Here is a 27,544-nt window from a genome sequence, read left to right as displayed (position 1 = left end):
GCATTAAACCCACAGTAGATGAATTATTATAAAATAATCTTCCCCTCTAATTGGGCTTTTCTTCAGATTTTCTAAGAAAAATTGACATTGAACTCTATTTGTTAGTTCCTTTTTTGCTTTCATAAATTTTTTTCTAACATTGACGTCCTAGAGGGAGTAGTATTTTATCGTTCTGTGAAAATCCGATTGCAATGCATCAATCATTAGTAAGGTAGCATATGTAAAGCTGAAAAACAGACATTTACAACCAGAAATGATGGCCCTTTTTGCTCTGTATGGATTTAGGTGATCTCAGCCTGTATTCTGGAAATGTGCATCAAATAATAAGTGATACCCTATCTCTCCTGAGGACATAATCTCTCCTAAATGCCCATCTGGTTCACTGCTTTTTTCATGGAAAGGAGAATCCTGAGGAGTGGGTCCAACAGGGAGGAATGTTATGCAGTGTGGCCTGAGACAACATAGTGGGATGGAGAGTCCCAATTTTCATCAACTTAGTTGCAAGGAGACAAGGTCATGGCACAGAAGACAACATCTGTGGGCCAGGCAAATACAGAGAAGTAAGTGGTGAAGCTGAGATCAGGTGAGGGAAGATCTGAACAGAGTGAGCTGGGTGCAGAGGGTCAAGGGAAGTATTTTAGTTCTGCAGCCACAAATGGGAAGCCACACCCAGTGCCCCTTTTACGTCTGTCTGCTGTGGAGAGAGATTCTATTGCTTGGCATAGACCCGCAGTACTCCGGGCTAAACACTGAAAAATCTATTTTTATTCGCTCTTTTAAATACTTTCTTTTCATCTCAGTGCTGTATAGTTTTTTATCCTGTCATGTTTCCTTCCATGGGTTCCTGTTTTTAAACTCCACTCTCTACTTGCCTGGGTGGCTCAGTCAGTTAAGCATCCAACTCTTGATTTTGGCTCAGGTCATGATCATGCAGTTTGTGGGTTTAAGCCTCACCTCAGGCTCCTCACTGACAGTGCAGTGAGATTCCCTTTCTTCCTCTCTCTCCCTCTCACGCTCATGCCCTCTCACTCAAAATAAATAAACTTAAAAAAAAAAGAAGAAGAAGATTTAAACTCCACTCGCTAAGGCTCTAGGTTCCTTTGCATTTTTTGCTTTGGTTTTGTTTTCTTTAAGAGCTTTGTGAAAGCTAGCACTTTTGCCTTTTTTTCCCCCTTTGTTCATGTAGTCTGACCTGGAAACCAGGACTTTATGTTGGCCTAGATTTCTCAGGTCTCTAATCAACTCTGCGGAAAGTAAAACAGCTTGGCAACAGGCATAATAATAATAATTAAAAATAATAGGGAGCACAGAACTAAGAAATGAGATTCAAAAATAAGGCAAAAGATACAGTCATAGGCTTTCATGCAAAAATATCTATTCTGACCAACTTAGAAACACCCTTATAGATCCGTTAATAGCATCTGTCTATGTGGAGAAAAGCAAAACCGTGGGGATTTCTGCCTTGGAGTGTGAAGTCAGCTTTGTGTATTCCCTTCTGGTGAAATGCTCATATACACACAAACGTTTGAAAACCTACGATGAAAACAATGGCTGCTACCAGTTAAGATTTCCAAGGGCACTTCTGAAACACAGAGTAGGTTTTTCTGGCACGACTTCTTCAGAGACGTTCTCACTTAAATCCATGCATGGTCATTTTATATCTCCCATTTATGCATTTCTTGTTTGCTGAACCTAAGTCTTGTCAGAGAGTTATTTAAAAAAAATACTTTTTAAAGTTACCCACACCCTAAAAAGCAGAACTGCTGTGTGTATACACATGCTCTGGAAAGGCACAAGTCAGGTATTGGGTGTAGGCACAGGACAAACCGCATGGTCTGCCTTGGCAGCCCTGTCCTCACCTGCAAGCTGCCCACACACACTCCCTTCCAAACGGTGCTCTTCTGATGCCAATTGGCTAGCTGAGCTACCCGGGGAGGAAGCCTATGGGAGGGGCCGGGTGGAAGGTGATGTGGATAAATATTTTATAAACTAAACTTTAAGCTTAAAACTTGATTTACTCTTTCAACCCAATTCACACTGGAAGTCCAGTCTCTTAAAAAGCTTGGACATTGAAGAGTTAAAGGGGTATGGAAGCCGGTGTAGCCTGGGGCTGTCATCCAAGGCCCGCAGAAAAGGCAGCAGGAAGGGTCTGGTTCTGGCTAGGCTACAGACAGGCCATCTGGATGCAGGGAAAGCCTAGAATGCCAGAAACAGCTTTTCTTTTTGGTGTTAGGCTTCATTAAGTTCAGCCTGGGGAGTGTCTTTTTGCTTTAAGACCCAAACTGAGAGTCTTCTTTGAATAGGGATTTGATATTTTGAATTTTATGAAGCAAACACCCACTATATATATCCTTTTGGTAAGGAAGGTCACAAAAAGCAATGTATACGATTAAGCATATTTTTTTAAAGGATGTAGACCAGAGTCACTAGATGTAAACATACACAGAAACTATGTATAGTCTTTAAATAATTTTGTTAGGAATAGGTAAACCTGAATAGGTTGTCTGAAAAAAAAAAAAAAAGTTGTTGGTTTGCTGTTTGTTTGTTTGTTTTTTTAATATTGTACCAGTCTGTGACTCTGATAAAGAATCTTTTTATTGTTTTTCCTGTAGTTGACCTGAAAAAGCAGCTTTGCCACACTGGAATTGCTTTTAGGTCTTAAAAATTATTTTCTTTCTCCATTTTTGTTTTATAGTTAATTATATTACATTTGGCATAAAGTTGGCATGGGCCAGTTATAATTCCTTCCACAGGAAATTTTCTTTAGTAAAACTGAAAAAAGAAAAGAAATGTCGCAGGGAAATTATAGCCACTTCCTACTCTATATCACTGATGAACATACACTCCTTTTTGGAAACCACCCTCTTTCAAAGATATGATCTATTCTTCCCTAGCTATAGCAATCTGCATTGGATTTGTATGTGTTATTCTTAACAATTAAAGGAAAAGGTGAATGTAAATTCACTTGGACAAAACAAAACAGGAAAGAGAATATTATCCTTAAGAGAATTCTTACCTTATGGAAGAGAAAATGCACGTATCTTTTTGGGTGGGGAAGGGGGGGGGGGGCAGATTTTTTTCTCTCCAAAGCATTAATTGCCACCTAGCAGCAGAGAAGGGAATTGCACACTAACTTTGGACTTCAATTTTAGAAAACGTCGGTTTTAAAGGGCACGTTACCTTTTTTTTTAAGATTTATTTAAAAAAAAAATTTTTTTTATGTTTATTCATTTTTGAAAGACAGAGACAAATCACAAGCGTGGGTGGGGCAGAGAGAGAGGGGGACACAGAATCCGAAGCAGGCTCCAGGCTCCGAGCTGTCAGCACAGAGCCCCATGTGGGGCCTGAACTCAGGAACCGTGAGATCATGACCTGAGCCACCCAGGCGCCCCATAAGATTTATTTTTTTAAAGTAATCTCTACACCTAACATGGAGCTTGAACCCACAACCCTGAGATCAAGAGTCGCGCACTCCATGGACTGAGTCAGCCAAGCGCCCCTAATGTCCACATTATTTTTTATCATGACCAATATTTAAAGAATTATTAGCCTACTGATAGGTTAGGGTTTGAATTTTTTCTCTCTTGTCATGAGGGAAGAAAAAGAAATACAACAAATGAAAAATTTTGGCTTATTTATAAGAATGCTCTTTCCAGCATAAAATGTCTCAGTTTTTTTGTTTCTCAATTTACCCTTGCCACCTCAGCAATAGGCCAAAGGAAAAGAAATGCTAAAGTCACCCTGACACTAAAAAAATGCTGGCTTTGGCTTATTAAAGGAAGAAATGTGTGTTTTTAATACAGAAAGTGGTTTCCCAAATAATCTTGGGTTGGGTTTCTGTAAAAAATGAGATCAGAATAGATTTTATTTTGCTAAGACAATAAGAGGTCATTTATTTTGAAATTTAGAAGACATCTTCCTATACTGGACGAAATGATTTCCAGACCAAATGATTACTCAAATCTGCTGAAGAAGTACATCCTTATTTCAGTTTACCAGTCACATGTTTAGTTTTATAGCACTCACCCATACTGAATGCCAAAACTTTAAAGGAGAGTCTCTATTATTATGTTTCATAGATCTTGGCAGCTAAATAAAAATAACTTCTTGGGGCTCCTGGGTGGCTCAGTCAGTTGGGTGTCCGACTCTTGATTTTAACTCAGGTCATGGGATCAAGCCATGTGACAGGCTCCGTACTGAGCATGGAGCCTGCTTAAGATTCACTTTCTCTCTCCCTCTGCCCCTCTCCCCAGCTGGAGCTCTTTCTCACTAAAAACAAAACAAAACAAAACAAAAAATCTTCTTTCTCCAAAGACATCCAGATGGCCAACAGACACATGAAAAGATGCTCAACATCACTCACTATCAGGGAAATATAAATCAAAACTACAATAAGATATCACCTCACACCTGTCAGGATGGCTAAAATAAAAAACACAAGAAACAACAAGTGCTGGTGAGGATGTGAAGAAAAAGGAAGCCTTGTGCATTATTGGTAGGAATGCAAACTGGTGCAGCCACTGTGGAAAACAGTATGGAGGTTCCTCAAAAAACTAACCAAACATGGGGCACCTGGGTGGCTCAGTTGGTTAAGCCTCCGATTCAGCTCAGTTCATGATCTCACGGTTGGTGGGTTCAAGCCCCGTGTCGGGCTCTGTGCTGACAGCTCAGAGCCTGGAGCCTGCTTCTGATTCTGTCTCCCTCTCTCTCTGCCCCCGACCTTCTCTCAAAAATAAGCGTTAAAGAAAAAAAACTTAAAAAAAAAACCCAACTAAACATAGAACTACCCTATAATACACTACTATTTACCCCAAAATTACAAAAACACTAATTCAAAGGGTTACACACATCCCAATGTCTATTGTAGTATTATATACCATAGCCAAACTATGGAAATGCCAAGTGTCCATCGACTGATGAATGGATAAAGAAGATGCGGTATACATATGCAATGGAATATTATTCAGCCATCAAAAAGAACGAACTCTTGCCATTTGCAACATTGACGGAGCTAGAGAATATAATGCTAAGTGAAATAAGTGAGTTAAAGAAATACAAATACCATATGATCTCACTCATATGTGGAATTAATAAAACAAAACAAATGACCAAAGGCGGGGAAAAAGATATACCAAGAAAGACTTTTTTTTTTTTTTTTTTTACCTAAGCTTCATGCCAAAATGGTGCTTGAATTCATGACCCTGAGATTAACAGTTACATGCTCTACTAACTGAGCCAGCCAGGTGCCTCCGCAAGAAACAAACTCTTTTTTTTTTATATAGGCTTCATGTGCAGTGCAGAGCCCAATATGTGACGTGAACTCATGACCCTGAGATCAAGACCTGAGCTGAGATCAAGAGTCAGACACTTAACTGAGTCAGACACCCAGGCGCCCTGAAAGAGACTCTTAACTATAGAAAGCAAACTGATGGTCACTAGAGGGGAGGTGGGTGGGCAAGATGGGTAAAATAGGTGATGGGGGTTAGAAGTGAACTTCTAATGATGAAAAATAAATAAAATAATTAAAAACTTTCAAAAGGGATTCAAACAAAATTAAATATTTAGGAGGACTTCAAAAGCTAACAAGTTGGAAAAAAGGCTCCTGGCTAAAAATGTAACTTATTTAAGATATTACATATGGAGGAGTGAGTGGCTCACTGTACACTTCGAGTTTGCCACTTTTTACCTAGCTAAATAAAAAGTATTGCTACTGTACTGAGTCTATGAGTATATTATCACCAAGGCAACCAGCAACATTTTGGAAAACAAATTCTGGTTTAAAAATAATAACAGCTAATATTTTACTGAGTATTCACCATGTGCCAGGCAGTGTGTTAAGCACTTTAAATGAAAAATTCACTTAGTCATCACAATAATCATAAAAGATACTAGCCAAAGTATGTCATTTTACAGGTTTAAGCAAGAACAACAACAACAACAAAACAAAGGTTCAGAGAGGCGAAATTAGGCATTACAGATCTTAGAATTTGTAAGTAGCTAAGCTCATACAAACCCAGTTCTATCTTAATATTGGAGTGCCCCACTATTCAATTCTTGGAACTCTTTTCTATCTACTCTTTAGTCTGTGGTTCTAAATAACTTCCTTATGATGATGACTCCCAATTTTATTATTATTTTTTTAAAGATTTTATTTTTAAGTAATCTCTATACCCCTCAAACTCACAACCCCAAGATCAAGAGTTGTATGCTCTACCAACTGAGCCAGCCAGGTGCCCTGATGACTCCCAATTTTAGATCTCCAGCCTCCATCTTGCCACTGAACTCCAACTCATATGCCAACAAACTATGCCTTAACTCCACTAGGATGCCTAACAGACATCCCAAAGTTGAAATATTATAAAATCATATCATCATCTTTCTCCCCAAAATCCGCTCCTTCCACCTCTCCTTGATTGCAGTTCACTGCGATTTGTTCAGGACGATAATGGCAGCCATTTTGAAACCTCTCTTTCTCTTACATGCCACATTCAACCCATTAGCAAAATGTACTGTTGGGTCCACCTTCTAAATACATGCAGAATCCAACTAATTCCTACCATCTCAGCATTACAATCCTGGTCCAAGCCATTGTCATCTCTCACTTGGATTACTGTAAGAGTCTGGATCTTGTTAGTCTGCTTGACCCCTATAATCTGATCTCAGCACATGGATCAGGATAATCTTTTTAAAATGTCAGTCATGACATTCATCTGTTCAAAATCCTCTTGTAGCTTCCCATCTCTCTCAAAGTCTTTACTATGGCCTGAAAGCCCTATATTATCTGTAACCCCTGTCCCATTTCCTCTCTGATTTCATCTCATTATATTCTTCCTCTGGAATTTTGATCTGTTTGTTTATGAGGTATTCTCAGTATCTTAGTGATAATGCTTAGCATATAGTAAGATCAACAAATACATATTGAATGAATGAAAAATATCTGACTCCAGAAATTTTCCTTTTCATCATTCCCTTCTATGGGCATATTGGTGGCTCCAGGAGTTGAAAGTGGTTGGCTGGACTCTTTAGAGCAGTTCTTATATCAAAGCTTCACTTGTGAACCAAAAGAAGAGACATTTGGTCTCTTGGGGGTATTAATGGTTTTCAGTGCCTTCAAGAATGATGTGGGGACTTTGCTCAGGATACAACTTGACTGTTAACTGGTAGTTGCAAATTTGATCAAAAGATCAATAAGGGTATTTAGTAGAAAGAATAGATGAAAAAAGCAGTACTATGCTCCAATTTAAAGGTCATTTTTTGTTGGTTCAGGATGTTTTAGAATTAAAATAAAGTGTAATAAGAGCCAAGTTGAAATTTTCCCATGGACATGTAACATTCATTGTTACTCAACTATCTAGATGATATTCTGTAATAATTGCTTCATTTCTGGAAAAAATATTTCTAAACAACTCAAGTATGCCAATGGCTTTTGTACAGGCCTCACTTTTGGTAATACCGAGGGAGGGAAATTATGTTATGGAGTTTAGATAAAACTTTAAACGGTTAGTCTTCCAAATTATGTCCACTAGCTCCAATTGTTCTATTCCAAGCTTTAGTTATTACCAGAAGAGAACCTTAGCTTCTGAATAACCAGAAAAAATAAAAATTTAAAAAGGTAGTAAATATAGATAAGACTGCATTTAGAGTGAGCTATCTAAAGGCTATGAAATGTCAATTAAATAAATTATGATACATTTGTATGATGAAGGATCTTACTGTTATGCAGACATTTAAAATCATGTGACATGATTTTAGGGGTGCCTACGTTGCTCAGTCAGTTGTGCATCCAATTCTTGATTTCAGCTCAGGTCCTGATCCCAGGATCATGGGATCGAGCCCTACACTGGGCTCTGCGCTGGGCATAGAGCCTGCTTGAGAATCTCTCTCCCTCTGCCGCTCTCCCCTGCTTGTATTCTCTCTCTCTCTCTCGAAAATAATAAAGGAAAACTTAAAAATTACAAAAGCACATGGCATGAAATGTTTATGGTATAATGTTTAAATAAAAAAGCAGGGTAAAAAAAGCATTTATAATTTGATATAAATTTTTGTGGCAGGTTATTTTGTTGAGATATTAATTCTATGTATCCCCCTGCCCCTCGCCCCCATTCAAGCAAGTATCCAGACCCTCATATTTTTGTAAGGCAAAAAGCAAAACATAGGCTCTTGTTGTCTTTTGAAATAAGGAGGAGAAACAAAGGACAGAAATGCCTTTGAAGGTGAGGTGGAAGACAGATTCCTTAAGACTTAGAAGTCTGAAGCTCAAATGTTGAGTAAGCAGCTAAGTCTTCTGTCTTGCTCTGTGACAGAACCCAGGATGGTGGCAAAACCTCAAAGGGGAAGGCTGCACCTGGGTGCTTGGGCTGCCAGATTCACTCATTTGATTCCAAGGGTGGTAAAGGAGTATCAGAGTCATGAGACCTGAAGGGAAGATGGCATAAAAGGGAATCTTAGCAGTAAATCAATGTGGACAGACAACTAAATAATTTCCAGGTATTTCCATGATAATTAAGGCTCTAGAAACTTTGTACAATCCTAGATGGAGAGGAAATGCTCAGTAACCGAGACGGACTTACCCACCAGCATGGCAGGATGGGAGCTCAGGTTTAGATTCAAGTTGATCTGAAGAAATGCAATTATTTACTTCTGTGGAATAAGAGAGCCATACCTACAATATGCATATGCAAATACAATGTATTACAAACTATAAATATTAGAAAATACATTCTCAGGATAATTTTCCTCCTTTAGATATATATTATCGTAGGGAGAAATCACTAAAATTTTAATAGGGATTATTAAATTAATAGGGATTATTAATTTTAATAGGGGATTATTTTTCCACACTGCATTTGAAACAGTTTAAATAAATGTGTATTCCTTTTATTTTTGAAAAAAATATATAAAACCAACTATAAGCTTTTATCCTATATATATTTGAACAGGTAAAAAACAGAGAAGGGTATACACCATAATCTTAGGTTCTATTTCAGCTGTTTCAGATCTACTAGTATTAATATTCTTAGAGGTATAATACAAACTCAACTTCAGGAAAAGAAAACGGGTTTTTCTCACATTAAAAAAAAATTATCATATACCTCCTGCACCCTGTAAAATTTTTAAATATTATTGAATCAGTCAGGGTCCCAGCAGGAAACAGCACACTCCAAAGGCACAACTGAAGACAGTGTAATCAGAATGTGGGTAATGAAACAGCAAGAGATGATATAGTACCACTGTTGACTTGTGGCCAACATGGAGGGAAGGTGGGAGGTTAATAAATACCCTGATCTCTTTCTCCCACTGCCTTCTGATCTGCTAGTGCCCTCCATCAGCTGAGCTCAACCAGAAGCCACTGGAGAAGGGACGGTGAGATCTATAGCGGCAATGGAGACTAACACAGTAACATCAAGGGGCAAGCAATCCTACAATTTTGTTATAAATATTTCCAAATTTATGGGTTAATAGTTATAAAATTCCAGTTATAAAATAAATTAAGTCACACAGATGAAAAGTACATCATAGGGTATATAGTCAGTAATATTGTAATTAACTTTGTACAGTGACAGGTGGTGACTACATTTACCATGGTGAGCATTATGTAATATATAAAATTGTCAAATCACTATGTTGTGTACCTGAAACTAATATAATACTATATGTCAGTTATACTTCAATTAAAAAAATATTTTAGGGGCACCTGGGTGGCTCAGTGGTTAAGGATCTGACTTCAGCTCAGGTCATAATCTCACAGTTTGTGCATTCAAGCCCCACATCGGGCTCTGCACTGACAGCTCAGAGCCTGAAGCCTGCTTTGGATTCTATGCCTCACTCTCTTTCTCTGTCCCTGCCCCACTTGTGCTCTGTCTCTCTCTGTTTCTCAAAAATAAATAAACATTTAAAAAAAATTTAAAAATGGGGTGCCTGAGTGGCTCAGTCGGCTAAGTCTCTGACTTTAGCTCAGGTCATGATATCATAGCTCATGAGTTCAATCCCTGCATCAGGCTCTGTGCTGACAGCTCAGAGCCTGGAGCCTGCTTCAGATTTTGTGTTTCCTTCTCTCTCTGTTCCTCCGCTACACGTGCTCTGTTTCTCTCTCTCTCTCTCTCTCTCAAAAATAAACAAAAAAACTTTTTTTAATTAAAAAATATTTTTAATAGAAAAAAATAATTCCAAATTTAAAGATTTCTCCTAGAAGGGTACTGGAAAGACAGTACTAATCTTTGGTACTGTGCAATACACTGAAATTATTACTAGTACTGCTAAGGTACTTTTATTCATCCCTGATTTTATTTTTTAATTTTTTTTTCAATGTTTATTTATTTTGGGGACAGAGAGAGACAGAGCATGAACGGGGGAGGGGCAGAGAGAGAGGGAGACACAGAATCGGAAACAGGCTCCAGGCTCTGAGCCATCAGCCCAGAGCCTGATGCGGGGCTCAAACTCACGGACCGCGAGATCGTGACTTGGCTGAAGTCGGACGCTTAACCGACTGCGCCACCCAGGCGCCTCCATCCCTGATTTTTTAAACTATGTTAGGCGCTAGTTAGTGTGACACTTTATGTGTGTGTGTGTGTGTGTGTGTGTGTGTGTGTGTGTGTGTGCGCGCATGTTGCTGTTCTCCAAGAGCTGGTGATTTAATAGATGGAGACAATATGTAAACAAATAAGTGCAATTGTTATATGTGTGTAGCAGGATGTTAAAGTGAGACTCTTTCTATCTCATTTTTGTGTGTGGTTCTAAGAAAGTAAATTATTTCCACATTCCACAGTAAAGTGGAAGGCCACCAAAAGTAGAAATTGCAAAAAAGGGGGGGGGGGCTGCTTTTGCAATTTACCTGTGTATCCACTTCTAAGTCAGAAAAAAAGTTGAAGTTTAGAAGATTTTGAGAGGGTTTTTAATGTGCAGTGTGTTGACATTGGTTTTTCCTCACCTCATGCCCAGGGAGAGAGGCTTTAATGGAACTTTGATATATGTCCCTTAGAGCTGGGGGTTATGGGGGTCACAGTGGATTCGCATCAGGATTATATTTGAGGCATTCATTCACTCAATACTTCAGTAGCACTTATTTTTTTTTAATTTTTTTTTTTAACATTTATTCATTTTTGAGAGTGAGAGAGACAGAGCCTGAGTGGGGGAGGGGCAGAGAGAGAGGGAGACACAGAATCCAAAGCAGGCTCCAGGCTCTGAGCTGTCAGCACAGAGCCAGTCACAGGGCTCGAACTCATGGACCGCGATATCATGACCTGAGCTGAAGTCAGACGCTCAACCGACTGAGCCACCCAGGCGCCCCTCAGTAGCACTTATTAAGCAGGTACTATACCAAACATAGGTGACTACAGCAGTGAATGAAATAGATGAAAAGCCCCTGCCTCCATGGAGCCAACATTCTAGTGGAATCTGGACAAGCAAAGATGGCTGGCTAACTGCAAAGATGAGTTCTGAGTGGTCAAAATCTATACTCAGTGGTGTGAGGCAAAGCCATTCTGTGGATATCTGGATCAGATATGGGTTGCTGAAGAAAGTCACGTGGAAGAGTAAAGAGACCCCCACAGAAAGAAGCTGGAGGCATATAGCACAGATGCAAGCAACTGACATTGAGCTGATTGCCAGATGACATATATTTACCCAAGTGCAAGCAAGAGATTGCCAGTATTTGCTCATTGGAGTAAGGTGAGGAAAGAGGTGTTTCCAAAGAATGCATAAAGTTACAAGTGTTGAGTGAAATTGAAGAAGTACTGCTACATTTGCTGACCCACTCTTCCTACAAAATATCTCTACTGATCAATTTTTCAACTCTTGGTTAAAGACCAAGATGCATCCTAAGCCAAATCCCCAAAACATGAAGAGCTGAAAGTCATGTAAAAACTTTAGTAAGTGCTTAGGACCTTCAGTTTTGACCAAAAGGTTAACCAAATGCCTGTTCTGATGGCTTATGAGAGGAGCTTTGATATGAGCCTCTGAAGAGTCTAGCCAATCACTGTGAATGAAGGATATATCACAAAGCCCTAAATATTTATTTAGGAGATAACAATCAAAAGGACAAGTTTGAGAGTGAGAGATTCATCATTCTTTCATTTTTTTCATTTAACAAATATTTAATGAGTACCTCCTATTATGCTAGGCTTTGTTCTAGGCACTAGGAGTAGCTTAGTAAATAAAAAAAAATTCTGGAGTGCCTGGGTGGCTCAGCGGGTTAAGCGTCCAACCGTTGATTTCAGCTCAGGTCATGATCTCACCATTGTGAGATCAAGCCCACACGGGGCTCTGCATTGAGTGTGGAGCCTGCTTGGGATTCTCTCTCTCTCTTTCTCTCTCTCTCTCTCTCTCTCTCTCTCTCTCTCTCTCTCTCTCCCCCTCTCTCTCAAAATAAATAAGTAGACATTTAAAAAAAAATCCCTATGTTGAGTGTTACGTGATTCCCTGTTACATACTTATAGTATCCCCCATGCTGTCCCTCCCCTTAACTTTTACTTGAACTAGTTTCATTGGGTTTCTTTTCTTTGTATTCAATACATGCCTTCTACAAAAGTAACATGGTAGCAATAGGTTAACTACCTAAGGGCAGGGGCTCCTGGAAATCAATGAGAAAATGACTAATAATAATAAACAGAAGAAGGGAATTAAGTGGCAATTCACTAAAGTAATGTAAACAGACAAGAAATACATGAAAAGATTTTTTTTTTGGCTAGGAAGCAAAAAATACAAGTAAAATTAAAGAGATTTTTTTCCTCTTTTTTTTTTTTTTTGCCTATCAACTTGATAAAGGTAAAAAGTACTTACCCTATCCAGTGCTGGTGAAAGTATAAAGAAAGTGGACTCTCAGGCACTGTAGAATATAAATTGATATAAGTTTTTGCTTTTTTGTAATTTAGCCATATTTATCATAATTGTAAATGCAAGTTCCCTTTGACCTGGCAATTCCATTACTATGAATTCATCATAAGGAGGTAATCAGGAAAGTACAAAAATGTGTGTATGTATAAAAATATTCATTATAGTATTTTTATAATAATGAAGACTTGGAAATAAGCTAATGGTTCACCCATAGTTTAGTTAATTACTGTATTTCTACACAATGGAATACTATGTCACTATTGAAAATAATATATATCATTACTTATGAACACGAAAACATGGCCATAACTTTTAAAGTGTAGTATAAAACAGTTTAGTACGATCTTATTTCTAAAAACAATTATATATTTATTACACATATTTTTGAAGCATGTGAATATATGCATATGCAGAAAAGAATTGCCAAAATGTTTATGTACTATATAACAATTATTAAATGAGTAGTTACTTTGCACTCAACATTCATTAAATAATATTTATTAAGCATTTAGTATATCCTAGGCATTGTGCTGGGTGCTAGAGAAACAGAAGAGAACAATCTGCTAATTTAATCCACTAAATTAACAGTGATTTTTAAAATGACAACAATTTGGGGTGCCTCGTGGCTCATTTGGTTAAGCATCCAACTTTGGCTCAGGTCATGATCTCATTCATGTTCATTCATGAGTTTAAGCCGGGATCTCTGGTGTTAGCATAGAGCCTGCTTCGAATCCTCTGTCCCACTCTCTCTCTGCCACTCCCCCGCTCACTTGCATGCTCTCTCTCAAAAATAAATAAACATTAAAAAAGATATAATATAATAATATATATAATAATTTATAAATAATATATATTAATATATATAATATAATAAATATATATAATATATATTCTTTTTTAAATGACAACAACCAGTATTGGTGAATTTAAGGAGGAGGAGGGCACCCTCAAATACTATTGTGGTTGGCACCGAATCCTAACCACTAGACCACCAGGGAGGTTTCATATACTATTGTGGAGAGTATAAACTGATAAAACATTTCTGGAGGGCAGCTTAGCACTTTTTATTAAAAGCTTTGGAAAAATCCATTTCACTCAACTCTGCAATTCCACTTTTAGGAATTTATTCTAAAGAAGGAAGTATTGGCGTATACAAGCAAAACTATGTACCAAGCAGTTCATAAATGAGTTGGTGAGTAGGGGGGAACCTAAATATTAAACAACAGGGATTTGGTTAAATAAAACATCGTATGTTCATAATGCAGAATACTAGGGAGTCATATTTAACCTGAAAAATGTTTGACAGAGAAAAAAAGACCAAAATATCAAAGTGAAAGGTTTAAACAGACTGTGATACTAAATTGCTCTGAACTCGAGCAAATCACAGAAGTGACCTGAGTCTGTTACTTCATCTGCAAAAGCTTAGATCATTAAGGACCAAACTTTCAATGTGGACCTCGCCTGAGTCTAGGTACTTAACTTTCCTACTTTATAAAGAAAATATGTCAACGTTGGTACAGGGTAGGTGTTAAATTGGCAGATGTTTGCAGAGCTGTGCTAAACTCTCTGTGGATTTGCCAAAAGTTCTCAACAGAGAAAATACGTGTTTCAGAAGGAAATGTCCGGTTTTTCTCAGTGGTCTGATCTAGCCGATTAAAACATTATAACAAAATAAAGAAAAAACAAGCATCGTGCTGGATTTTGACACCAGAGAAAGGCATTAGTGCCCTCATGGAGTTCAAAGTCTTGTAGGGGAAACCAGTAATGATACTAAAGAGGGACCAATGGCAACAGAGCCTTGAAAAATGATTTCTCCAGGGAATGGAGAAAAGGATTTCCGAAGTAGAAAGAAATGCGTGTACACAAAGTACTTGACGAAGAGGGTGGTTGACACAAACAAACGAACCATTATTTTGTGGCCTTTCTTACAGCCTCGCTCTTCTTCCAGTCACACAATACCCCAAATCTCTGTGGACCCTGAATGAGAGATTTCGAGCGGCACACTGCATCACCTGTAGTCGCAGGCGTCGTCTCGAACGGTTTCAGGTGTATCAGCCGAGCGGTGAGAAACTGGAGGGAATCGGCAATACACAGGTAATAATCACTGAGGATCCGAGAAGGGCGATTTTGTAGTGGCCGCCCCGAAGCTCTCAGCCGCCGCGGGCACTCCCCGCCCAAGATTTCCCGCCAATCTCAACCCCGCCTCCTGACGAGGCCCCGCCTACTGGGGGGGGTGATCTGGGAGTTTGAGGGTGGGGTAGTGCTGGGAGCCTATCGATATCTCTGGGATAGATTGCCTTGCCCTGCGCCGCCGCCGTCAAAATCCGAAGACTTGTTTGTAGAGCGCCGAGCGGTAGTTTCGGCCGCGCTCCTGGGTCCGCACCTCTGCTGGAGGCCGCAGCCAGACCCGCGCCGGAACCATGGTGCGTTGGATTCCGAGTTCAGGCAGGGTTGGGGCAAAGATCCGCCGACTGGGGGATGGTGAGCCGCCCCTTCGGTCATCCTCAGAGCGGCCTGGGGCCACGGGGTATGGGAACCTCGGCCGACGGGAGGGTTCCAGCAGTGATTCAGCATCTCCGGCCTGGCGGGGAGAGGGGCGATGGGTAGTCAGTGCGGCCTTTCTCCCGGGCTTGTTGCGCTTTCTGCCGGGCCTGGGACACTACCTCCTCGGTCAACTAGATGAGCTCGCCCCTCAAGTTCCTACAGCCGGAGTAGTTCCGAGCGGTTCAGAATGGCTCCTCGTGCTCTGTGTAGGAGAGGAGGAAATAGGGACTTGACTTGGCGGCTTCCCTGTACTGCCACTGCGGGCTTGATCTCAGGGTTTGGGTTCCAGGACAGCGTCCATTTTCCTTGTGGGCCCGTCTCATTTTTCTCTCCCCTACACTCGATCAGAAAGGGTTCTTTTCATTCACTTTGTCCAAGTGAATAAACCGAGGCTGAGAGAAGTGGTGTTATCACGGACACAGCCTAGGGCTCGGGGCTTCCAGTCTCATGTCTGCCATTCCAGCACTCAGCTTTCTCACCCCCCGGGTTATTTCCCCATTATTGTGCTGGTAGACTTGTTTCAGTACCCTTATTAAAGCAGTAATGGTTCTGGCTCTGTAGCTATTTGTGTTAACATCTAACTTCCCGAGAACATTCTTGTGTTTTTTCCTCAATATGAGTGTTTATACGTACCAGGCACCGTTTTAAGTGCAGTAAGGGTTCAAAGATAAATCTGACATGTCCCTAATCATAAAGTAGAAAGGGAGTGTAGATAAAGAACTGATGGGAGTATGTGTTGGAATTTTGGGAGAAAAATAGAGAAGACCTAGAGAGATAGACATTTGAGCGAGGTTAAAGAAAAAGCGCTTTTGATCATTTATTAGGGCCCAGTATAAGAGAAGAGCCTAAGCAGAGATGGGAAGGAAAGGTGACACTATGAACTTTAGGAACGGAACCCAAAGGGATAGTGGTAGAATTGGAAGTTGGAAAGATGGGTCCTATCTAGATCTGCTCCTCCCTTGTAGCTCATGGTAAATTTAGAATTTGCTTGCAACTGAGTATAGCAGTAATCTTCCAATGAGTTTGTATTAATAGCAGGTGTTAATGTTGAATGGAAACAGATGGGAGAACAGTTTTTAATGATAGAGCTTGTTAAAAACTGGAATTTGTAGTGTTCTTAAGTTAACAGGTCTTTTTTTCTTTTATTCTCAGTTTCGCAACCAGTATGATAATGATGTCACTGTTTGGAGCCCTCAGGTAAAAATGTTGTGGTTTTCTTTATTTTAATTTTTTTTTTTTTATGTTTATTTTGGAGAGGGAGAGAGACAAAGTGTGAGTGGGGGAGGAGCAGAGAGAGAGAGGGAGACACAGAATCCCAAGCAGGCTCCAGGCTCTGAGCTGTCAGGACAACACCCAACGGGGCTTGAACCCATAGACCAAAGTTGGGCGCTTAATCAACTGAGTGTCACCCATGTGTCCCAGTAAAAATGTTTTATACTATATCTGTGAAGTGACTTTAGAAACTCATGAAAGTGTAAGCTGTGGCAAAATGGAATATAATCATTTTAGACATCCTGGAACCTAAATTTATCATTAAAGTAAGTTTCCTAGTTTAAAAGAAAAATCATTTGAGATTTAACCATACTCCCCTGAGATTTGGGACCACTAAATCAATTTTAAATATATAAAAGGATCTTACAAGATGACTCTAAGATGTGTTGTTTTCTCTTTAGGGCAGGATTCATCAAATTGAATATGCAATGGAAGCTGTTAAACAAGGTTCAGCCACAGTTGGTCTGAAGTCAAAAACCCATGCAGTGCTGGTTGCATTGAAGGTAAGTACAGCAGTAAATAAATCTTCTTCGTGTAGAAAATGGAACTGTCAGATAGAAGTTTCACTGCGTCGGTAATAAAATTGTAAATGTATTTTTATGTTCTGTAATGTCTCTGTTTAGAGGGCACAGTCAGAGCTTGCAGCTCATCAGAAAAAAATTCTCCATGTTGACAACCATATTGGTATCTCGATTGCGGGACTTACTGCTGATGCTAGACTGTTATGGTGAGTATGATCTTGAAAAGCAAAAGAAACATCCATTTGGATTCATCAAGATACGATGTTTTAGGAAGTTGTCTGGCAGAGTTTAGAAGTTCAGATTGTGAATACCTTACTGGATTTGGGCTCAGTTACTAAGTATTCCATTTCTTGATCCCTGTAGTAGTAACCACTACAATTAGCCATGTTAAGATTAAAGCTTTTGAGAAGTCCCCTCATAATGCGATACTTGTTAACTCAGTGTTTATTGTTTGAGACAATGTTGTGTCTAAGAAGAGCTTGACACTTTTGTCTGGTTTCTAAGGATTGGCAGAACTACCCTTACTTTAATATGCCAGTATTTGTAAGACATTTATTTTTTGCGAAGCTCATTACTGGATATTCATTCTGTATGTATGGGTCAGATATACATCTTGTCTTCTAGGAACTTAAAATCTAGTAGTATATCTTTAATACAAGGTAGAAAGTGGAGAGGAACAGGTAGATTTCTGTGAGAGTCCAGAGGAGATAGAGATGAGAGACATATAAGTGAAGAGCTGGGGCTTTGAAACCACTTAGGATTTGAGGTGAGGCTAGTTACTTACACCATTGATGCTTTTAGTATGTTCTGTTTCAGAGTTATTGTTGAATAGCCTAACATGTAGAGCACTTAACACAGTGCCTTTCAGGTAATTTATGAATGTGTGTGTTGGGAGGTCGAAGGTAGTTAGCCAAAACTAATCTCTTAAGCCTGTGATTTAGTGTTTATTTATTTTTGAGACAGAGACAGAGCATGAACAGGGGAGGGGCAGAGAGAGAGGGAGACACAGAATCTGAAACAGGCTCCAGGCTCTGAACTGTCAGCACAGAGCCCGACATGGGGCTCAAACCCACGAGCTGTGAGATCATGACCTGTGCTGAAGTCAGACGCGTAACTGACTGACCCACCCAGGTGCCCCAAGCCTGTGATTTAATTAGGGAAGAAAGAATATACGCACGAAACGCAAATAGTAATGCCACTGTTGAAGATTTTAGAGTTATCCAGTGAGTCGCCTGCTCTCTTAGGTTGGCAAGATAGTGATGGCATTATTGGTTTCTGAGAGCTCTTGAAAGTGTAAAATATGTTCCATGGTCAAACGTTTTATTTACCCCATCTATCTAAAATACTGCCATGTAAATGTGTAATCAATGTAAAAACTTCATTAATGAGATATTTTGCATTGTTTTTTGTACTGAGTCTTTGAAATTTCAGGTGTATTTTGCACTTCCGGTACATCTCTGTTCAGGCTAGCCACCTTTTAAGTGCTTGATAGTCACATGTAATCAATACCTGCCATATTGGGCAATGCAGTATAGATAGTCTTGGGAAATGAGCTTAAATAAAAGTAGTGAACAAATAGCATGGTTCCCACAGTCAACATTTGATTATCAGATGTGACATACACATAAACTAGACAAAGCAACATGGAAAGAAAGGTGCATATCCATTTCCCTGTTGTTTATCCTGTTGTCTTTAATCGTTAGGCATGAATTCTGTTTTCCCCAATGTTACATCTGCTTGAATCTTGGTACGTTTAACAGTGAGACTCAACAGTCTAGTGTTCTGTGTCTCCTTTAGAGTGCTGCTTATGGAGAGGAGCAACATTGGCAGGAACATGTAGCAATGTCCTTGTATGGATTCTATTCCTTGCATTTGCTCTTTCGGGGAAATTTCAGTCAGCTTTCAAGAAAAAAAAGCAAATAGTTACTCTTTTTGCTGGTTTAAGACCTAGAATTAAGACAATCATATTGACAGTGGGAAAGGGTAAGAAAAGAGAGCTTGCTCTTTTTCTCATGCTCAGCCTTCTCTAAACTACTCAGAGACCAAGTTTATCTAGAGCTAAGGAATATTTAGTCTTTTTAAAAACCTCATCATGCCCCAGAGTTCAGTGTAAAAATGCATCCTTGTGGCATGTCTTTCTTAATCCATGTGAGGAAAAGCAAAAAGAAATCAAACTACTTTATTTAGATTGAAACAACTCTGATTTGAAATAACTAATTTTTCTTGTTTCTTTTTTAGTAATTTTATGCGCCAGGAGTGTTTGGATTCCAGATTTGTATTTGACAGACCTCTTCCTGTGTCTCGTCTTGTATCTCTAATTGGAAGCAGTATCCTTTTTATGTTAGGATTTATGGATGTGAAATTCGAAGAATTTTGATACTTAATCCTTATGTTAATTATTATATAAAATATAACATAATGCTTATGTTAATTATTGGGAATATAATATATAGGATAGGTAAGATTCTGAAAACTTTAAGGTTAGTTACTTTTCAATAACAATGTTTAAAATTTAGAATTGTGGGAAGTTTTGCCATGGAAAAATGTTCTAAGTAAAGCATTAGATTGCTCTTTCATCAGCCCTATTCCAGACATAGAGAAGCCCAATTCAGGAAAACTATTCAAGTATCATTTTTAGAGGAGATTTAAAGTTTTTATTGGTGGTTCTAAATGTCCCCCCAAATTCTTAACCTCTCACCCAAAATAGATGAGGTACTCTACATAAGAGGAGATCATTTTGCTGGCACTCGTTCTTAGGTTTTGTGGAGAGTCTTAACATTTAAAAAAAAAATTTTTTTTTTAATGTTTATTTATTTTCGAGAGAGAGACCATGCGAGTAGGAGAGGGGCGGGGAGGTGGGGGGTAGGGGGTGGGGCGGGACACAGAATCTGAAACAGGCTCCAGGCTCGAGGCTGTCAGCACAGAACCTGATCCAGGGCTGGAACTCCCAGACCCTGAGATCATGACTTGAGCCAAAGTCGGACGCTCAACCGACTGAGCCACACAGGCACCCCCTCCCAACGTTTTTTAATATGGGGCCAAAGAAATATGGTTCTTTTATTTTCTCTTTGCTGTGATGGATTATGCAGCAATTAAAAAACCAAAGCTCTTTGTTAATAATGTTTAACTTGAAAAAAAGATAGTACTTTATTCCTTGTTAGAACAGTTTCTTTAACTAGTTTAAGAGACCCAGATACCAACGCAACGATATGGCCGGAGACCATATGGTGTTGGACTGCTTATTGCTGGTTATGATGTAAGTTCATAGAATATTTGTTATATTTTGATGATTTTTCAAAACTGACTAGAAATTTCGTAATTTTTAGCTCAAAGTCAAAAATTGTGTGTGTGTGTACATATATATGTAATGTATGTATATATATGTATATGTATTGTTTTTTTCTGTTTGTAGGATATGGGCCCTCACATTTTCCAGACCTGTCCCTCTGCTAACTATTTTGACTGTAGAGCTATGTCCATCGGAGCACGTTCTCAATCAGCTCGTACTTACTTGGAGAGACATATGTCTGGGTTTATGGAGTGTAAGTAATTTTTTTTTTGTCCCCTCCAGAGATGAGCCAGAGATGAGAACCACTGTATTGGTTACCAATTATAAGTTCTGTTGACAACTTTTAGTTTTCTATGATTCTGTTGTTATTTTTAGCCACACAGACATTTCTGTATAAGTAGTGCATAGACAAGAAATTAGGATAGCTATGAAAAAGAAAGGTAAAATGATGATGGAAGATGTGATCATGGGGCAGGTTTTCAAGTGCTTTGCTTAAACAGTGGTCTTGGACTTTAACACATGTTTTTTGGACATCTCTTTAGGTGCCTGTGTGGTTGTTTACCCTTCATTCTATTGTGGTGTATTGCATTATTGGGCTTTTGAATATTAAACCAGCTTTGGATTCCTAGGACAAATCCCTCTTGATCATGATTTATAATAGTAACTATATATAGAAATGTTTACATAAACATAATTGTTGCTGGATTCATTTTGCTGATATTTTGTTGAGGTTTTTTTTTGTGTCTGTATTCATAAGGATAATTGATCTGTAGTTTTATTTTCTTGTGATATCTTTGTCTAGTTTTGGTATCGGGTTAATACTGGCCACATAGAAATATTGGAGACTTTGTTTATAAAGAGCAAATAAATTCCATAGAATACATTTTACAAAAATTTGAGCTGTAGCATTTGTGAGTGAGGATTCTCATTTAATTTAGCATAAAAAAAGGTGAAATTTAGTAACAAAAATCATGTATTCTCCTCTTTAAGTAAAATAATAGCAATGTTATTTATTATTATTAGAAGATTATATGGCTAAACATTAAAATTTTGGCTTTTTATTGTGATATATTTATTATGTGACTAAAACCATAATAACAAGACTGTAGACCTGATAAAAGCAGCCTCATGTGAAGATGAAATTAAGAAATAATTGTTAATTTGTTACATAGGCAATTTGAATGAACTGGTTAAACATGGTCTGCGTGCCTTACGAGAGACACTTCCTGCAGAACAGGACCTAACTACAAAGGTAGATAATCATGTTTTTCAACTTGAAATTTTAACATTACAGGTCAATCACTTATTTCATAAGTATAAGTAATAGAGGAGTGTACACAGTTCTTCAATTTGGGAGATTTGCCTTGGTTCATTCTTTCTCTTTAAGCTATTCACTAAGTGATCTGATTTTGCAATGATTTTTAAACATTTCTTTTTGGTGTAAAGCAATAAAGCCAGTAAGTTTTATGTAGAATGCCCTACATTTCTTTAGCAGGTCAGAATACCTTTGTATTATTATTATTTTTTTAGTGTTTATTTATTTTTGACAGAGAAGGAGACAGAGCATGAGCGGGGGAGGGGCAGAGAGAGAGGGAGACACAGAATCTGAAGCAGGCTCCAGGCTCTGAGCTGTCAGCACAGAGCCCGATGCAGGGCTCGAACTCACAGACTGCGAGATCATGACCTGAGCCGAAGTCGGACACTCAACTGACTGAGCCACCCAGGCACCCCGATACCTTTTTGTATTGTTAACTCAGTTAACAAATATATGTATTGAGCACCTACCACGTGCAGACACTACGCATTGAGAATATAAGCACAGCAAGCATCTTGGCCTTCATGGAACATACTATCGAAGTTGGGGCGAGAAAATATACCCATAAGTAAATTATATAATATATTAGAAGGCGATAAATGCCACAGAAAAAATAAAACAGGTTAAAATGAGAAAGACCATCTGGGTATAGGAAGGAGGTGTGCTGAGGAAAATTTAAAATAGGGTGGTCAAGGATGGCCTTGGATGGTCAAGAAAGTGAAATTTGAGGAAAATATCTAAAGGAAGTGAGTGAGTGAGCCATTCAGATGTCTAGCGTAAGATTAATCTAGGGAATACAAGTATAAGGGCCTTGAGTCCAGAACATTCCTTGTAGTTGAGGCAGGGAGGCTAGTAGTGTTGGAGCCAGTGATCAAGAGAAAGAGAAGGAACAAAGTCAGATATATGGAGGCCAGATCATGTATAAACCATTGTAGGTATTTTGGATTTTTTTCTGAGTGGGCTGTCAAGAGTTTGAGCAGAAGAATACCATGATTTGATTTAGGTTTTAAAGAGTCATTCTGGTTGCCATTTTGAGAACAGATTATAGTGGGCAACACGGGTGAAAATAGTTTTCAAACTGTTAAGGTAATGCAGATGAGAGAACGTGGTGAATTAGAGCAGAGCTGTGGAGTTGGAGAGGGGGGTAAGTGGTTCAGTTTGGGGTATGTTTTGAAATTAGAGCTAAAAATGTTTGCTAACGAATTAGTTGTGAGGGTGTGAGAACAACAACAAAACAAGTTGTTTTCAAAATTTGGGGCCTGATAGAGTAAGGAGAGGTTTACATTTACTGAGATGGATAAGACAGTAGAAGGGACAGGTTTGGGGATGGGAGTTGTGGAAGATCAGGCAGTTAGCTTGGGACTTATTAAACCTGAAATGCCTATTGTCCATTGGTGATATAAAATAAGCAGTTATTGGGGCACCTGGCTGTCTCAGTCAGTGGAGCATGCGACTCTTGACCTCAGGGTCATGAATTCAAGCCCCATGTTGGGTGTAGAGCTTACTTTAAAAAAAAAAAAAAAAAAGCAGCATTTATCAGATGTGTCTCCCCTAAAGTTTGGTGGAGAATGGTCTAGCCTAGACTTACAAATTTTGGAATCTTTATGTAGAAATGGCATTTTGAGACTGGACTGGATGACACTGCTAATGGAATCATAGTTTAGTAAAAGGTTTAAGGCCTGGGCCAGGGGCACTCTAACCTTCAGAGATTGGAAAGTATCAGCAAAAAGGACTAAAAAAGATGACCAGGGAGATAAGAGGAAAACTTAGAAAGTGAGACATTCTTGAAAGCAAATGAAGAAACTATTTCAAGGAGGAGGGAACAAAAAATTGCTAATACATCAGGGAAGATGTGGAGTGAGAATTAACTATTAGATTAGCAATGATGTAATGGGGGACTCGACCAGGCAGTTTCATTGGAATGGTGAGCCAAAAGCCTGAAAGGGATGAATCAGAGAATGGGCAAGGACAGACTGGAGGCAGCTCTGTGGAGATTTTCTCTTGCAGGGTCAGAGAAATGGGTGGTGACTGGAAGAGAATGTAGGGAAGTTTTTTTGTTTTGGTTTTTTTAATTAAAATGGGAGAAATTACAGCATGTTTGGTGCATGGTTATAAGAATAATCCCTGTAAAGGGAAACATTTATGTAGGAGAAATATGAGAAAAACTGCTAGACCAGTGTCCTTAAATAGTACACAGGTGGAAGAAAGGTAGACAGACCTTAGGAAATTGGACTATTCATTAACAGCAAGGGAGAGGATCTAGGGATATGATACCATGGGAGCTTGTGAACATTCTCTTCTAATTGCTTCTGTTTTCTCAGTGAAATGAGAATGGAAAATGTTAGAAGATGTCCAGGAGAAGAGATTGATCTAGGGGCCCATATAGTACGATGCAGGAATGATCATTAACCAGAGTGGTATCAGTCAGCATTTTATAAATCCATTTTGTTACAGTGATTAGATAATTATTATGTAATATATATCTGAAGAATTTATAGCTTGATAATCTTTTGAAAATAATTTTTCCTATCATAAATAATTTTTTTCAAAGAAATCAGGAATGTACATTAAATTATTTTTATTTATTTAAAGTATCCATAATGCTATCACTGAAGATGACTATCTTTTAAAATTTGGGTTTATAGTTAACTGTTGACATGTACACTTTGGAAAAGTTTGCTTAGGTATTTGGGTTTCTGATTTCATATTTTTACTGAATCATAGATAATGATTCAGTGAAATCATTGAGAGAAGGCCTATATATCCTTATGCCTCAAATTTTCACTAAAATTTTAATTTTACACTGGATAGCATTCACTGAGCATTTTAAGAATTGGTCTTTAATTTTAATATGTAGAACATAGTTCTAGGAGCTCGCCAACTTCAGCACTTTATAACCCACTACTTACTCTCTTTCCTTGTTAAGAACCATCATCTCTTAAACAAGAAGCAAACCTGATTGTTTCTTGGGAGTTAGGCTTACTGCTTAGCTAAGTGACTTGCTCCATTACACTGGTCTGCAGCACATTCTCATTATGATTCAACTTGCGAATTTCTTGGTGACATAGACCTTTGAAGTTACTCGTCATTATCAAAATATGAAATTTGCAAGTTACAAGAGTCTACAGTTTTCTTCCTTTTTTCTCTACACTTGAGTGTTTTTCAAGTCTTATTTAAGTGCTATATGAACTTTTATTCTGCTTTGTTTCACCCATTTAATCATAAACATTTTTCCAACCTAAATTCTCTTGATTTTTAATTTTTACCTTTTTTTCCCCCTCAGAATGTTTCCATTGGAATTGTTGGTAAAGACTTGGAGTTTACGATTTATGATGATGATGATGTATCTCCATTCCTGGAAGGTCTTGAAGAAAGACCACAGAGAAAGGCACAGGTATATAACTAATCATTACACCAGAGACTTTAGTTCTGTCATAAGCTGCTGTTCCTACCACAACTGTGTAAACCCACCATTTTTGTTTTTAATTATTGAGGTAGGCTCATAATTCAAATGACAGTAGGAGAACTTAGAACTTAGTAGGAGTAATGTGAAATACTGAGGGAGTAGTTATCTACATAAGTGAAAGAGGGTTGATAATCTAGTTATCTGTTGCTATTTTTCACAATTCTATGGGTTGACTGGCTAAATAATTCTTTTGCTAGTCTTACTTAGGGCCTCTTGTGTTGAAGTCAGTTGAAGCAGGGGGGCTGGAACATCCAAGATGGCTCTACTTATGCATCTTTTTTTTTTTCTTTTAATTTTTAATGTTAATTTTGAGAGGTGGAGTGCAAGGCAGGGGAGGGGCAGAGAGAGAGAGAGGGAGACACAGAATCCGAAGTAGGCTCCAAGCTCCAATCTGTCGCCACAAAGACTGATGTGGGGCTGGAACCTACCAACCACAAGATCATGACCTGAGCTGAGGTCGGATGCTTAACCAACTGAGCCACCGAGGCACCCCTTTTTTTTGTTTTTTGTTTTTTGTTTTTGTTAATGTTTTGTTTTATTTCATTTTATTTGTTTATTTTGAGAGAGAGCACAAGCAGGGAAGGAGCAGAGAGACACTCCCAAGTAGGCTCCACACTGTCAGAGCAGAGCCCGACCCAGGGCTCAATCTCATGAACCATGAGACCATGACCCGAGCCAAAATCAAGAGTTGGACACTTAACTGAGGGAGTTACCCAAGCTTCCCCTCACATGTCTTCTTTATTCAGACTTCTTGGTATATCTTAGAGGGACAGTTAGAAGGCTGAGACTGCTGCTAGGATGGCTGTGTCCTCTCAGAACCGTTCTTCAGCGGGGTAGTGTCTCAGAGCTTGTAAATGTTCAAAAGCTCCAAAGTGAAAGCTGCCAGACATTTTAAAAGGCTGAGGCTCAGGAGTGGCACAGCATCAGTTTTGCACACTTTATTGGTTAAAACAAGTCACAGGGCCGGCCAAGAGTCTATATGAGTGAGGACTGAATGAAAGTTCATTGGGGACCCTCTGGAAACTAAGTTGGCTCTTCACAAATACTGAGAAAAGGGTCAGGAAATACTGGTCTTTTTGGTTGAATATTTAGAATACACATTGGCGGGGTGCCTGGGTGGCTCAGTCGGTTGAGCGTCTGACTTCCACTCAGGTCATGATCTTATAGTTCATGAGTTCAAGCTCCACGTTGGGCTCTGTGCTGACAGCTCAGAGCCGGGAGCCTGCTTCGGATTCTGTGTCCCCCTTTCTCTTTGCCTCTCCCCTGCCCGTGCTCTGTCTCTGTCTCTCAAAAGTGAATAAACATTAAAAAATAAATAAAATTTCTTTAAAAAAAAAAAAAAAGAATACACATTGGCTTTTTACAGATACTTACTTGATAGTTGTATAATTGAAAATAAAGTGTTCTGGAGAGACACTTTTTTCTACAGTGTGAATTTTTTTTTTCACCTTGGAGAGGATATTGTTGGTACTATTTAGAGAAGCAAGATTTGCATTGTATTTAAACCTGTTGGTAAGAACCAGCACTGTTGGGGAGAATGCTGTGAGTTCCACACAGCTGGTTGGTTTGACCATGTTTTCACTCTGTTTATTAGTGTTAAAGAGGAAGAGAATGCCTAAAATCTACTGATTATATTCTAAGGCTAGTAGTGATGATAAAAGGAAGGACTTTATTCCTAATCAAGACAATATGGTAAAATGCTGGAATTGTTCAATGATGCTTTGGTTTTCAGACCTATAAAATTACGTCTGTTTAAAAACAAAAACAAAAAAAACTTTGTTCAGAAATTTTAACAGGACAGTCAACTAAAATTGAATATCCAAAATCTTTCCTAACCCCTCTTCTCATAAATTCTTTCAGACTGTAATAAGTGTGATAAGAAGTATATATTAGTCAAGTGATTTTTTTTTGACCTATTTTGTTTTTTTCTTCCCCTTACAGCCTGCTCAACCTGCTGATGAACCTGCAGAAAAGGCTGATGAACCAATGGAACATTAAGTCATAAACCAGTCTATCTGTATATTATCAAATATGTAAGAATTCAGGAGCACGTACTGATGACAATAATCTATACTTTGAACCAAAAGATGCAGGGTGGTCTTATGGTATGTTTTAGGAATCAGCCCAGATGTGTTTTTCCCAAGCTACTTCTCTGACACCATATGATGGTATGCATTTTTTTTTTTGAGAGGGTCTATATAATCATTTTCTAGAAAGTATAGTTATCTGTACTAATGTTTTTATATGAAGAACATAGTGTCTTTGTGGTTTTAAAGACAACTGTGAAATAAAATTGTTTCACCTGC

The 27,544-nt window shown here is 38.6% G+C and overlaps 1 protein-coding gene and 1 long non-coding RNA gene across 3 annotated transcripts; one reads left to right on the top strand and one right to left on the bottom strand.

The window, feature by feature from the left end:
* Nucleotides 1–8,581: 8,581 nt before the first annotated feature.
* Nucleotides 8,582–14,996, bottom strand: LOC125176659 (uncharacterized). Its single transcript, XR_007156354.1, has 3 exons — nucleotides 14,844–14,996; nucleotides 12,778–12,823; nucleotides 8,582–8,662 (listed from the first exon to the last, which is right to left on the bottom strand). It is a non-coding gene; the product is annotated as an uncharacterized LOC125176659 (long non-coding RNA).
* Nucleotides 14,997–15,135: 139 nt separating this feature from the next.
* Nucleotides 15,136–27,544, top strand: PSMA1 (proteasome 20S subunit alpha 1). 2 transcript variants are annotated; one of them, XM_047878209.1, is made up of 10 exons: nucleotides 15,136–15,254; nucleotides 16,528–16,572; nucleotides 17,049–17,150; nucleotides 17,271–17,374; nucleotides 19,407–19,495; nucleotides 20,354–20,424; nucleotides 20,581–20,710; nucleotides 21,630–21,709; nucleotides 25,056–25,166; nucleotides 27,180–27,544. In XM_047878209.1, exons 1-10 carry the CDS (start codon nucleotides 15,252–15,254, stop codon nucleotides 27,234–27,236), a joined length of 792 nt encoding a protein of 263 aa, XP_047734165.1. In that variant the 5' UTR covers nucleotides 15,136–15,251; the 3' UTR covers nucleotides 27,237–27,544. The 2 variants fall into 2 exon arrangements, with proteins under 2 accessions (XP_047734165.1, XP_047734166.1); XM_047878210.1 differs by having other exon boundaries at nucleotides 15,169–15,312.

The sequence above is a fragment of the Prionailurus viverrinus genome, chromosome D1 (assembly GCF_022837055.1).
Source record: "Prionailurus viverrinus isolate Anna chromosome D1, UM_Priviv_1.0, whole genome shotgun sequence".
NCBI lineage: Eukaryota > Metazoa > Chordata > Mammalia > Carnivora > Felidae > Prionailurus > Prionailurus viverrinus.
The sequence above is the reverse complement of the archived record's forward strand: the minus strand, read 5'-3'. Positions and strand labels throughout refer to the sequence as shown.